Below are 14,525 nucleotides of genomic sequence, written 5' to 3' on the forward strand. Positions count from 1 at the left end.
ATGTTAATTTTTATGACTTTATTAAGCATGACTGTCATTTGCTCCCATGAGCACATTTCTCCCTAAGGAACATATACTTTAAAAGATTGAAAACAGAATAATAATTAATCAAATTGGACCATATAAATATATACCTACTAGTTCAAAGGAAAAAAAAAAAAAAACCATGAGATCTGGAACTAGTAGAAGATGAGGATATACATACATCTCAAAAACACAGAAGACTTTGGTGGGCAGAAGGCAGAACAATAGCTGTTTTAACCCAAATAGATTTAAGGGACTAGATCTGATAGACAGAGTGCCTGATAAACCATGGATGGAGGTTCGTGACATTGTACAAGAGACAGAAATCAAGATCATCCCCAAGAAAAAGAAATGCAAAAAAGGAAAATGGCTGTCTGGGGAGGCCTTACAAATAGCTGTGAAAAGAAGGGAAGCGAAAGCAAAGGAGAAAAGGAAAGATATACCCATTTGAATGCAGAGTTCCAAAGAATAGCAAGGAGAGATAAGAAAGCCTTCCTCAGTGATCAATGCAAAGAAATAGAGGAAAACAACAGGTTGGGAAAGACTAGAGATCTCTTCAAGAAAACTAGAGATACCAAGGGAACATTTCATGCAAAGATGGGCTCAATAATGGACAGAAATGGTATGGACCTAACAGAAGCAGAAGATATTAAGAAGAGGTGGCAAGAATACACAGAAGAACTGTACAAAAAAGATCTACATGACCTAGATAATCACAATGGTGTGATCACTCACCTTGAGCCAGACATCCTGAAATGTGAAGTCAAATGGGCCTTAGGAAGCATCTCTATGAACAAAGCTAGTGGAGGTGATGGAATTCCACTTGAGCTATTTCAAATCCTGAAAGGTGACGCTGTGAAAGTGCTGTACTCAATATGCCAGCAAATTTGGAAAACTCAGCAGTGGCCACAGGACTGGAAAAGGTCAGTTTTCATTCCAATCCCAAAGAAAGGCAATGCCAAAGAATGCTCAAACTACCGCACAATTGCACTCATCTCACACACTAGTAAAGTAATGCTCAAAATTCTCCAAGCCAGGCTTCAGCAATACATGAACCGAGAACTTCCAGATGTTCAAGCTGGTTTTAGAAAAGGCGGAGGAACCAGAGATCAAATTGCCAACATCCGCTGGATTATCGAAAAAGCAAGAGAGTTCCAGAAAAACATCTATTTCTGCTTTATTGACTATGCCAAAGCCTTTGACTGTGTGGATCACAATAAACTGTGGAAAATTCTTCAAGAGATGGGAATACCAGACCACCTGACCTGCCTCTTGAGAAATCTGTATGCAGGTCAGGAAGCAACAGTTAGAACTGGACATGGAACAACAGACTGGTTCCAAATAGGAAAAGGAGTACGTCAGGGCTGTATATTGTCACCCTGCTTATTTAACTTATATGCAGAGTACATCATGAGAAACGCTGGGCTGGAGGAAGCACAAGCTGGACTCAAGATTGCCAGGAGAAATATCAATAACCTCAGATATGTAGATGACACCACCCTTATGGAAGAAAGTGAAGAAGAACTAAAGAGCCTCTTGATGAAAGTGGAAGAGGAGAGTGAAGAAGTTGGCTTAAAGCTCAACGTTCAGAAAGCTAAGATCATGGTATCTGGTCCCATCACTTCATGGCAAATAGATGGGAAACCAGTGGAAATAGTGGCTGACTTTATTTTTCTGGGCTCTAAAATCACTGCAGATGGTGATTGCAGCAATGAAATTAAAAGACGCTTACTCCTTGGAAGGAAAGTTATGACCAACCTAGACAGCATATTAAAAAGCAGAGCCATTACTTTGCCAACAAAGGTCCTCTAGTCAAGGCTATGGTTTTTCCAGTAGTCATGGGTGGATGTGAGAGTTGGACTATAAAGAAAGCTGAGCACCGAAGAATTGATGCTTTTGAACTGTGGTGTTGGACAAGATTCTTGAGAGTCCCTTGGACTGCAAGGAGATCCAACCAGTCCATCCTAAAGGAGATCAGTCCTGGGTGTTCATTGGAAGGAGTGATGTTGAAGCTGAAACTCCAATACTTTGGCCACCTGATGCAAAGAGCTGACTCATTTGAAAAGACCTTGATGCTGGGAAAGATTGAGGGCAGGAGGAGAAGGGGACGACAGAGGATGAGATGGTTGGATGGCATCACTGACTTGATGGGCATGGGTTTGGGTGGACTCTGGGAGTTGGTGATGGACAGGGAGGCCTGGCGTGCTGCAGCTGAACTGAACTGAACTGAACCCCCAGCTCGACCATGTGAGATGACAGACTGAGTGCTCTTGGGGCAGAGGTACACAGCAACTCTGCTTCTTTCAGCTCAGCTGGCATTCAGTAATCCATTTCCCCACAGATTCACTTCATAGTATCTAACAGAAGGCACTTTTCCTTGAAGTCTGGAAACTAAAGCTCTCAGTGCCATTGAAGCTTGACATTTTCTAGAAGGAATACTAAATACATTAGCAGTAAAATGCAGTGGGCGCTGATAGGAAGAGAAAAGCCAGGAGTCTCTTCTAGCCATGGTTCTCTGATTTATTTGGTTTCACTTGGCCATGGAGCCTCCCTGCATTGGCTGCCTCACAACCTAAGCATATTGAAGCCATTTCTAGCCCACATAAAAGGAAAATACTTTGTGAGTATAATAAATGCAAGAGACTGAGCCTACAAAGGTGAATGCATTCTGGCTCTCACTCTTGAGCAGCTCAATATTCACTGGGCCAGAGAGGCATAGATATAAATAGTGTGTTAAGTACTACAGTTATTATGGTTAGGTTTCTGAAGGGCCTCCCTCAAATACACATAATTCTTTATTCACACCTTCCTTCCTTCTCTTTCCAAAGCCTTCCAGTGCCCCTCACCTCTCTGACTGCTTTGTGACCCTTGGCAGACCTGTCTTCTTCCCCTTCCCTAGTTCCAGTATACTAGCTAGGTTTTGTTTCTCTGACAACCTAGAGAGTCTCATTAAAATCCACAGTTCATGGTTATACAAATGACGTCCGGATCTAAACTTTCGTCTCCTCTACCACCTCTTTATATTTTTCAACTCCTCTTTATCTAACATCAGAAATGCTGGGAGAGTTTCAGAACCAGTCTCTTAGCCTCCAGGTATAAACCATCCCAAACAGTCAACTACACTAACATGAGCCATCTTTCTAAAGAAGCAGATCCCAACCTCTTTGGCACCAGGGACTGGTTTCTTGGAAGACAATTTCTCCAAGGACTGGGTAGGTGGGGATGGCTTGGGGATGATTCAAGAGCATTACATTTATTGTACACTTTATTTCTAATCTAATGTCGCCGCTGGTCTGTCGGAGGTACAGGTCTGCAGCCTAGAGGGTGGGGACCCTTGTTCTAAAGTGCAACCTAATTATATCACTTTCTTGCTTAAATTGTTCTAGTGGCTCCTCTAACTTCAAAAGACATATAAGACCCTTTATCTCTGAACCCTGCTTATCTAATGAGTTCACCACCTGCCGTCCTCCACCCACTGGATGCTGGAATCCAACCACATTCAGCTACCCTATTCTCTCACATTCTGTCTGGATACTATTCACCTTATCAGTTGTTTGTTCACTGGAGACTTAATCCAGTCTCTTACTGGATGCTTTAACCATCACCACTTAAACCAAGTCATGGCCACCTTGGTTTTATTAAACATAAATTAAAACCATTTATACTCATAAATCACAGTCCTGAGTCAATAAATCCATCACCAATCCACCGGTTCAAGGAATGCCCAGTACAATGATAGCCATTTTGCCAAATATTAATCCATTTGCAAATTGACTTTTTTGATGAATTTATCAAATTTAGTTATATACCAAAAACACAGTTATATGGATTAGCAGGGACTAAAAAGTCTTCAGGGAACCCAGATTTGGGGCCTTCAGACCCTCTGTCTCTCAGTCTCTGCAACAATTGTCCCTCTGTCTCTCTGTCTCTCTGACCTTCCCTCTCTGTGTTCCAGACACCCTCTGCCTCTGGGCTCCCCTGTTCTCGGGTCTTCCTCCCCTTTCTCCCCCCACAGCCGTGCCCTACTGCTCTCTGTGTTCTTGGTTGCCTTTCCTCTCTGCCCCTGGGTTTCCCTCTCTCTAGGATCAGCAAGTTCGACTGCATTATGCTGATTCTGCTCTTCATTTTACCCCCAGCAGAGGGTCCCACCAGCCTTATCCAGATCCCTCCTGTTTCAATAACAGGACAAGAGCAGAGACAAATAAACATTTTGTTATAAGGACAAAACTGTTGTTGTTGTTCAGTTGCTACATCATGTCCAACCCTTTTCAGCCCCATGAACTGCAGCACACCAGGCTTCCCAGTCCTTCACTGTCTCCTGGAGTTTGTTCAAACTCATATCCATTGCGTCAGTGAAACCATCCAATCATCTCATCCTCTGTCTCCCCCTTCTCCTCTTGCCCTCAATCTTTCCCAGCATCAGGGTCTTTTCCAAAGCACAAAATAAAACTGTACAAATAAAACAACAGAAACTTCAAAAAGATATTAAAAATTCCCACCAAAATCAATGAGTGTACTCTTATGAATAGTTAAAAGAAACAAATTTTTGTTAATTGATAAACTTGCCAAATCTCTCAAAATAGTCAATGTGAAACTTGCCACAAGAATCTCAGTGATGCTAAAATGTTAGCAAAGCAGCAAATGACTCTAAAAAGGACTTGAAAAAAAATCATTATAAATGGAAAGGTTCCCAAGTGAAATGCTAAACTTTCGCTATATCTATTAGAAGAATATATTCATACACAGATTCAAAAAGATACATCTATGAATATATTCATAAGAATATGTTTATAAAGAGACTAAACCTCCCTAGGAAACTTACTTAGCTTTAAAAAAAACATCAAACAGATCTTAAAATACTGTTGAAAAGAACATATTCATAAGAAGAATATAATTGAATGTACTTTTAAAATATCATTTAAAAATATTCATAAGAAAATATAGTCATATTAATTTACTATACTTAAAACAATGCTCATTAAAATGTCTTTTTCAAGTCTGTGATTAAGTGGGCAAATTATTCACTTAGCAAAATGATCCTTCAATAAACTGGCAAATGGGTTAATCTTGGTACATTAGCCATTCAGTAACCAAAACTTCATCAAACTGGCCCCTAGCATATTGACTTGCTTCCCTTCTGTACTCACTATATAATAAGTCTCCTTACAATGCATTGTAATGATTGTATCTCACCCAACTCCCTCAGGATATCTTATTCACTTTGTATTCCCAGAACTTGGCAGAGCATGTTTCATCCTATGAAGACTAAAATGTTGACAAATGAGTAAACAAATGAATTAATAAATGACCTTTACCCTGCCTTAACCTGAATAGTTGTCTTCCTGCAAGCTAAATACCAAGGGAATCTGAATTTAAATGGGTAAGCCCAATGAGAAAAAATTTTTTTGCACATTTCACTTTTTATGTCCATGTTTGTAGATGCACAGCCTCATGAATAATTTGCTTATGAATCATAGGAATAATATCAAGCTTTAAGCTTCTAGTCAAATACGGAACTTGAAATAAAATCATATTGTGTTGACTATTGCTTGGGGTAAAAATATAGCTTTATTGGACAATCAAAATTTGTATGCAAAATATTTTGTTATACTTGAATTTGCCTTGCAGTTTTACGAATAACTCACATTCTCCAAAAGGATTTGGACAAGATGCTCCAGGTATATGTAAAAAAGACTGCACATATGTACTATTCGTTGTTGCAAACATGTTTAAGTGTTGCTTTGTTTCCACCATATTGATTCATGGTTCATGATGAACCATGAAGGTACAACTGCTCCAAGAGAGCTTAAACATACTGCCTTTCCAGGACATCCAAGGTTAGATCTCCTTCAGACTAACAAATTCAAATTCCTGCTCTGTATCTACTGTTGCATATCCCTCATATGTGAAACTGATTTTGTAGTCGTGCCCCATACTCATCATTCCTCCTTAGAGGTCTATTTCAGTGAACTATACTAACCTTCCCTTATTTCTCCCCCTAACCCCTTGTAAGTAGATTCACAGAGAATAGACACAAAGGGTCAAAGAGAGATGAATTATCCACTCTGCTAGTAGAGGCAGCCTGTGCATGTATGCTAAGTCACTTCAGTCATGTCCAACTCTGTGCAACCCTGTAGACTGTAGCCCACTAGGCTCCTCTGTCCATGGCATTCTCCAGGCAAGAGTAGTGGAGCAGGTTGCCATTCCCTTCTCCAGGGGATCTTCCCAACTCAGGGATCAAACCCGCGTCTCCTGCAGCTCCTGCATTACAGGCAGATTCTTTACTGCTGAGCCTCCTGGGAAGCCCCCATAGTGGCAGAGTAACCCCCAATGTACAAGGCTTCCTTGTATGAAGCATGATGTTTAGGCCTGATACCAAAAATATAACATCATGTTCCTTCCCCCAGCTTTGAAGACAACTTGGCATGGGAGGGGAACTTCACTAACCCACTTAGTTCAGACAGTGGACACTCCCTCCCCAACCTGGGGCTTATAGAAGGCCACTTATACCAGGCCTGAACAAAGGCAAGTGCAAAATGATAGGGAAAAGATTGTGCCACACATAAACAGTGATCTTCAAACTTACCCAAAATGTAGACAGGGCCTCTTACAGTCAGGATCTGATCTATCTCACCAATCAGATCAGTCACTCCTCACCTGAACTCAGGACCCTATGTCTGTCAGGGAGAAAATCTATAAATGAACAATCAGCCTCTCCCTTCTTAGCCAAGGCAGCAAAAGTCCCCTCTTTAGAAGTCTGAAGAATAGGGAAATAAGGACCCCTGCTGTAACACCCTCTACCATTTCCCCAATCATTCAAGCCAAGTTCTTGAGTATAAATCTAACTATACCCTTTTTTTCACTTCCTCGTCATCCCCTATATTTTATCAGTCACCAAGTCCTAAAGTTTTATCTCCTAGATATTTCTCCATACATCCTTTTCTCTCCATCTCTCCCATCTGATTCCTACATTGTGCCCTCATCATCCTTTGCCAGCACTACAATAACAATCCCCTAATTCTTCTTTCTGATTTAAGTCTGGTTCTGTCTTTAATCTAATCTCCGCTCTTCAGCCAGAGTGATCATTCTGAAACTCAGTTCTGATCATGTCACCCTCTACCAGCTTCCTATTAACTAAAGGATAAAAGACAAGCTCCTTAAATGAGCTACAAAAGTTCTTCATAACCTACTACCTTTCCAAAATTACTTGCCCCATTTTCGCTCTCCCATACTCATCCTACTAATAGTAAAACTGATATGGTTTCTTGACAGTCAGCATGTAGTTGTAAATCTCCACCCTTTGTTCATGTGACTCCTTCTGTCTGAAATGCCCTTGATTTCATGTCTCATTGGGTTAACTCTGATTCAATCTTGAATATTCTGTTTAAGGCATTTCTCCTCCAGCATGGCTTCCCTGACCTCAATCCTTGCTCCCTGTCCTCATCCCTCAGGCTGGGAAAATTATTCCTCTTCTACACTCACTCTGTGAATGGCTCTGGCACTGAGTTTACTACCCTGTGTTGATTTCTTTTCATGTCGGTCTTCCTGTTGGGTCATGGCCATATTCCCAGTAATTAGAGATTACTAGCACTCAAAGTAAGTTTGTGAACTATGTATTTTCTATTCCTTCAAATCATTCATTCATTCTTTAACTTATCCATTAATTCAATTATCACTTACTGATGGATTTCATGAGTATGTCCCATCTCACTCACCCACTTTCATTTTGCTGAGTAATATCCTGATTTCCCAGATGTGTTTAGCCTGTGTGGAAACCAATCATTTTCCCTCTTCTCTACACATTCCAAAGAATGTGAAGAACATTTGTTAACTATTTCCAAATTGTGATTTGTTTTTAAATTACCCATTTGAATCATTTTTATATGCTTCTTGTTCTAGTGACAGAACCGACTGATTACTCTGTGTCTTTTTATGGGTAGAGACTGCCATAAGTGATGCAGTGTAACAGCTTACTATTCTGTATCTGAGACTGTGCTCCCTCCTTTCTGGCTTCCACCTGCAGGAAATTCAAGTCTCAGTGTAGTCATTAGAATTAAATACATGTTGATAAATAACAACAGGGAAGTAACATCAGTCTATTATTTTACAGCAGGTCTTTGAAGCCACTCAGACTGCCTTTTCTTGTTTCAGAAGTCTGGCTTTAGATGAATGGGCACTGATTTTTTTTATTCAGGTTCATAGGGGATAAAGTTTAAGAGCTTTCATATACATCTTATATTTTCCAAATAAAATCTCAGAAAAGAATGGGGAAACTAAGGGAATGGGTGGTGGCCAGTCTGTGGAAGTCAAAGGCAGGGCAAACCAGCTTGTCCAGAAGCACTAGGCTTGGGAGCTGAAGAGTAATGAAAGTGACAGGCTCTCCGAGCATCTTCCTCATCCTCTTGATGAGGAGAAAGAATGGCCAAGAGTGACTGAGAGTAGAGAGGAGCCAGGAAGGCATGGCCAGGAAAAGATGAGGAACAAAGGCCTGTATTCAGCTGATTCTCCTACTACAAACGACCCACTCCTCAAGGAAAAAGTTTGTATAAACTATATCATGAAGAAATCTTTTAAATAATAATGACAATAAGCTAATTGGTTAAATTTTTACTCCAATAACCAGATTAATGTGTGTGTGTGTGTGTGTTAGTCACTCAATCGTGTGTGTTAGTCACTCAATCGTGTCTGACTCTTTGCTACCCCATGCACTGCAGCAAACCAGGCTCCTCTGGCCATGGAATTCTCCAGGCAAGAATACTTGGGTGGGTTGCCATTTCCTTCTCCAGGGGATCTTCCTGACCCAGGGATCAAACCCAGGTCTCCTGCATTGCAGGCAGATTGTTTACTATCTAAGCCACCAAAGATTAATATATACTCTTCCTTAAAAACTTTTGGAAATATGCTATGTGTGTGCTCTCACCCTTCTGTAGGGAATCAAAATATCTTAACAACCAGCCCAGAATGAACATGCCCCCCAGAATGTATGCCTGCTGTTGACACCAGTAAGGCCATCCTGGAGCATGAAGCTGAATAGAAGCCCCAAATATACATACAATTATATAAATAACAGATATCTCTATCCTCCTCTGCAAAGTTCCACATTGGATTCTAGTTCTTTTTCAAGCAACGAGAGTGACTTGTCATGAAAATTTGAAAGGAAAATCTGAAATCTGTCTTGTGCATGTTGACTTTTTGTCTGAAGATTAAAATAAAAATGGCATAAGAGTTTTTTTCCTCCATTTTCATCATTCTATCTGTCCTCCTCTCTGTTCCCAGGCCCTGAAAACTGGCCACTCCCCACCAAATTCAGTCCTGCACCCTACAATCCAAAGCTCCCTTCTCAAAACAGAAACTGGAGAAGATCCCCATGGCTCCTTGGTCTCCTGCCTTCCCAGAATCCCCGCCTTCCTGCCCATACTTCTCACATCTCTCTCCCACCAGCCAGCATCTCCAGCAATTCTTCACTTCTTTTCTGCCTTCTCCTTCAGACCTAGTTTCAAATTCAACCCTCCACTCAGAAGATTTTTACATCATTCACTCCTTTGCCATTCTGTCTTTTAGGAATTCTTTGGAGAAGAACAGCAATTTTGGATGTTCTGATGCCCATGTCATAAAGCTGTAGCTCCCAACACCCTTTTTAAATGGGAACATTTGTTAAATACTTCAAGTCAGTCATTCTCCACCTACTTACGTCATCTCATTTAACCGTAACAGTATAGTTACACATTATATCCACTTTTCAAGGAACTAGGAATTAGACAGGATAAGGAAGTTGCAGAGCTCACACAGCTAGTAAGCCATGAAATCAGGTTTTGAACTAGGAGACAGTGACTCCAATCTGTTTTGTTTTTTTAATCATTGAAAAAGTTTACAGATAGTAATAAAACTATCCAAACTTATGGAATCTGGCCTTAATCTGACTGACATTTTTGTAAACTTGCTCAAATGTTTACCATACAAGAAAAGAAGGCTGGGTCACCACTGGATGTCTCCACATTTCTTACAAATCTCAAGTCAACAGAGCTCTAAGCAACCCTATGCTTAAGAATGTTAACCAGAATAAATTCTATTACTACTGAGGGAAAGTAAAACATTAAGTTGATAGTTTCCTGATATATGTTGCCATTTATTTGAATCAATGCTCCATTAGGTACTATGGGCTATAGAAAGATCCACGATGATCAGCTGGGGGTTGGCAAAGGAAACAAACCCAAAGCATTATCTAAACAACTGAGGGCATTGCTTTCTTTCTTCAGACTTAGAAAAAAAGAAAAAGTATTGACAGCTAGACATGCACTTCAAGTAAAGATGGGAGACTTGTTTCTGCTCAGGGTTGGGTGTGTGTGTGTGTCGGGATGCAGTGGTCACGTGCTGGGGTCCAACTGTACTCAGGCAGGTTTGGAGGGCCCCTCTCGATCTCTCTGCCTTGGGAAGGCCTGTGCAGAGACTTATTCTTTAGGGCTGTGCTGACTAACTGTGAACTTCATGTAAAACTGTATTATTTTCAACCTCAGAAATATTTACCAAAAAATCAGGGACCACGACCTCCTGGACAAAAGGAAAACTGTCACAGCACTGAAAGCAGGAGAGGACCGGGCCATTCTCCTGGGATTGGCCATGATGGTGTGCTCCATCATGATGTACTTTCTGCTGGGAATCACACTCCTGCGCTCATACATGCAGAGGTAACACCCCTGGGTGCTTGGGATGCTGTCTTTTGTCTTCCTTCTCCATCCTCCCACACAGCTTAGCAATTCTGAGGTCCTCTTTCTTACCTTCTTGCTATGAAGCACTTAGAGCAGTGCCTGGCACATACTACTGTCAATGATGTTATCTAATAATAACGATAAAAACAGCTCTAAGTGTCAGCTACCTACTATGTACCAGGGACTTGCCATACATTACTTTTTTAATTTTCACAACTGTTCTATAAGGTAAGTATATATATACTCATAAAATTAGCAAAATTGAGGTTCAAGAAAGATCTAATAAGCAGTGTCATTACTGTTGCTGTTCAGTCACTAAGTCATGTCCAGTTCTTGCAACCCCATGGACTGGAGCCTGCCAGGTTCCTCTGTCCATGGGATTTCTCAGGCTAGAATACCTGAGTGGATGGTCATTTCCTTCTCCAGAGGATATTCCTGACCCAGGGATCAAACCCGTTGTCTCTAGCACTAGCAGGCAGATTCTTTACTAGTGAGCCAGCTTTAGTATTTGGCAGGAAGAGCCAGATTCAAACCTACATCCTGTTAATTTCAGAATCCCTGTTCTTGGCTCTTAACACCTCTGTCCATTCTCCACCCGCGTTCCTTTTCCTCCACAGCCCTCTCTTCCATCACCCCACACACTAGCAGTTCTCAGATGCACATTTCAACTTCCTGAGAATCTTTTAAAAATACTGACACCCAGGCCCCACCACCATCATTCCATAATGTCAGATTTAATTGGTTTGGAGTGGGACCCATTCACCAGTAACTTTTAAAGTTCCCCAGGTGATTCTAACAGGCTGAAAAACACTGCTATGCACTTTTTAAAAATTAATTATTTAGTTTTAATTGGAGGATAATTGCTTTACAATATTGTGTTGGTTTCTTCCATATATCAACATGAATCAACCATAGGTATATGTACGTCCCCTCCCTCTTAAATCTCCCTCCCACCTCCTACCCCATCCCACCCCTCTATATTATCGCAAGGAGCTCAAATCTGGTGCTCTTTGCACTTTTTAACATAACAGATTTTGAACTTTTCTTATTTAAGTATTTGCTCTGGGTTTACTGAATAGATACAGAGACAAACACTGAGCTGGCAAGTGTGTTCCCCTTTAGTAAGCCACGGAACTCCCCAGCGTTTCTAGCTGTTGTCCATATCGCACACTCTGAGCATGGGAAAGCCCAGCATTGCTTTAACTAATCAAGAAAGTCCCATGATGCTTCAGTTAAAGAAATGAGGCCCTTTCAAATGAAAAACTGAGGTTTCAATCCAAAAGAGAATGAAACCATTTTGTGGCATTCATTTCCCCACTTAAATTAATACTTTCATTTTAGAAGCAAAATCTACTTGAAACACAGTAATTTGCTAAAATTAAGGCATCATCTTTCCCATTTATGGCTGCTCTACTCCTTCTGAGTAAAAGCATGGATGCCTCAGGCCGCAGAGTTCGTTGATTCCAAAACCACTTTCCAATACTCACAATACTTAGCATCATCTAAGACTTTTTTTTCTTCCTTGTATAAGCAAAATCTGACCACTCAAGTCCCCAGAAAATCTGCCACACCAGAGGGAGTCAGGGCTTGAATCCTGGCTCTGTACAAAATTGGACATGAAAAGGGGGGCCCTATTAACACACGTCCAGCAAAAAGAAGAGCTATTAATCTGCAAAGGAACATGCTATTTTCTAACCACTCTGGTAATCAGTTTATATCCAGAAGCGAAACATCGATTCTGGGTACATTACTTCCTAATCACAAATATTACTCTTGATCATAAAATTATAAATATTTTAGAATGAAAAACTGACCAATGGGCAGCTCAAAGGGTTTTCTTTGTTTAATCTTTCTAACTGAGAGGTCTGAGGACATGGATAGGAGTCCATTAATCTCATATAATAGCCTCTTTTCCACTGTGTAGAAGCAGTGCAGTACCACACAATGAGCCTGGGCTTTAGAGAAATACAGGACTGGGTGAAGTCACAATTTCCACCACCTACTAGCTATGTTTCTTTGCATGCATTTGACTTCTCTGATTGTCAATTCACTCACCTTTAAAAGAATTTCATATCCAACATATAAGACAAAGAAGACAATGTATGTAAAGCATCAATTAGGATGAAGGGGGTACAATAACTGATGGCTCTTGGTATAATCAAAAGGTGAAGTTATCTTTTCTCCATTTTTAGGAAGACCTTAAAGAAATGCATCATTGTCCTTTCACCTATCACACCAGACCTTAAGCCCCTTCACTGTTTCATCATCTGTCCTCCCCTTCTCCCTTACATCTTCTCTGCTTGCAAAGTAGGCAGACATTGTGAAGTGAGGACCAAGGCATGACAGGAAGCAGGCTACAACATAGAAATGCAATGTGGTTACAGGCTCTGATGTAAAAAGATGCTGCCTTACCTTTACTGGTGAATTTTATAAGGAAACAAATTAATTTAAATCAAGCATTGGAAAAGGTGATACTATATTTGATAGAAATCATTGGAAAAGTTCTCAGATGCCAGGCAAATTTTATCTATGTTTATATTGTAGTTAGCTTGTGGCTCAGTTGGTAAAGAATTCACCTGCAATGTGGGAGACCTAGGTTCGATCCCTGGGTTGGGAAGATTCTCTGGAGAAGGGAAAGGCTACCCACTCCAGATTCTGACCTGGACAATTCTATGGACTGTATAGTCCATCGAGTCGCAAAGAGTTGGACATGACTGAGCAACTTTCACTTTGACAAAGCTGCTCTATGCAAAGTCATACACATTACAAGTAGATTGTATTATAGATTTGGAAGATTCTTCAGGTCAAGGAACTGACAAATGATCTCCTCTGCTTTCAGTTTCTGTGCCTTTGGCATCTGTGCTTACTCTTCTCCTCTCTATGTAGTGTGTGGACCGAGGAGGCTCAGTGCACTTTGCTGAATGCATCCATCACAGAAACATTTAACTGCTCCTTCAGTTGTGGTCCGGACTGCTGGAAACTCTCTCAGTATCCCTGCCTACAGGTGTATGTTAACCTGACTTCTTCCGGTGAAAAGCTCCTTCTCTACCACACAGAAGAGACAATAAAAATCAATCAGAAGGTAGGAGCTTGGCACACACTGCATCTCATTCGCCCACATGTAGCTCCACACCAGTGCATCTCTCTCTGTCTGTAGCTCCTCTGTGACAGCATTTCAAAGCAAACATGCCACTACAATGTAGACCCTGCTTCATCCAGCTACAGAGTTCATTGCACTACTTGATTCTTGCTTGAGAAACATTTATCTTCTGTGCAAGTCGTGGTCAAATCAGTCCTCATTTTGTAGCAGTGAATATTTAGCCTTTATTTCCATTTAGAAGGGTAAACTTCATATCCTTATTGATACACAAATAGATTAAATTTTTCAAAGCAAATTTGAAGCTTAATCAGAGTTATATAAGCCAAAAAAAAAAAAAGAAACCCAACAGGTATTTGTCATATACCTGGGAACCATGGGGTTAAACTGTATTTTGCTTTTCCAAGGTCACTGTCACTTAGTTCTGTGGTCTTGGAGATGTAACTTAACCTCCCTGAGCCCCAGTATCTTCTTCTCTAAAAAGGTAATAACAATGACCATCTTGCAAAGTCATTGTGAGAATAAGAACAGAGTATAGAGAGTGCCCAGCAAAGCAAAGGCAAGATCTTCAACCCATGGTCATAGTATGTGTGCCTGTGCCTATTTTTTCATATATGTTAGGTTCATTGAGGCTGAATTTTCCAGCACTAATATATTCAAGTGCACCTGTTAAATGTTTAGTATCATTGTATTAAAGC

At 40.7% G+C, this 14,525-nt stretch overlaps 1 protein-coding gene across 2 annotated transcripts in view; it reads left to right on the forward strand.

Annotated features, from left to right (window-relative positions):
• The window catches only part of KCNMB2 (potassium calcium-activated channel subfamily M regulatory beta subunit 2), a 283,118-nt gene that overhangs the window by 254,011 nt on the left and 14,582 nt on the right, over positions 1 to 14,525 (forward strand). For both annotated transcript variants that reach the window (XM_081570989.1, XM_081570990.1), the window contains 2 exons: positions 10,539 to 10,709; positions 13,617 to 13,812. In XM_081570989.1, the coding sequence (XP_081427115.1) occupies positions 10,539 to 10,709; positions 13,617 to 13,812 (367 nt within the window). The remainder of the gene's footprint in view (positions 1 to 10,538; positions 10,710 to 13,616; positions 13,813 to 14,525) is intronic.

This window comes from Giraffa tippelskirchi, chromosome 2, assembly GCF_054371585.1.
Source record: "Giraffa tippelskirchi isolate mGirTip1 chromosome 2, T2T-mGirTip1v1.2.pri, whole genome shotgun sequence".
NCBI classification, from domain to species: domain Eukaryota; kingdom Metazoa; phylum Chordata; class Mammalia; order Artiodactyla; family Giraffidae; genus Giraffa; species Giraffa tippelskirchi.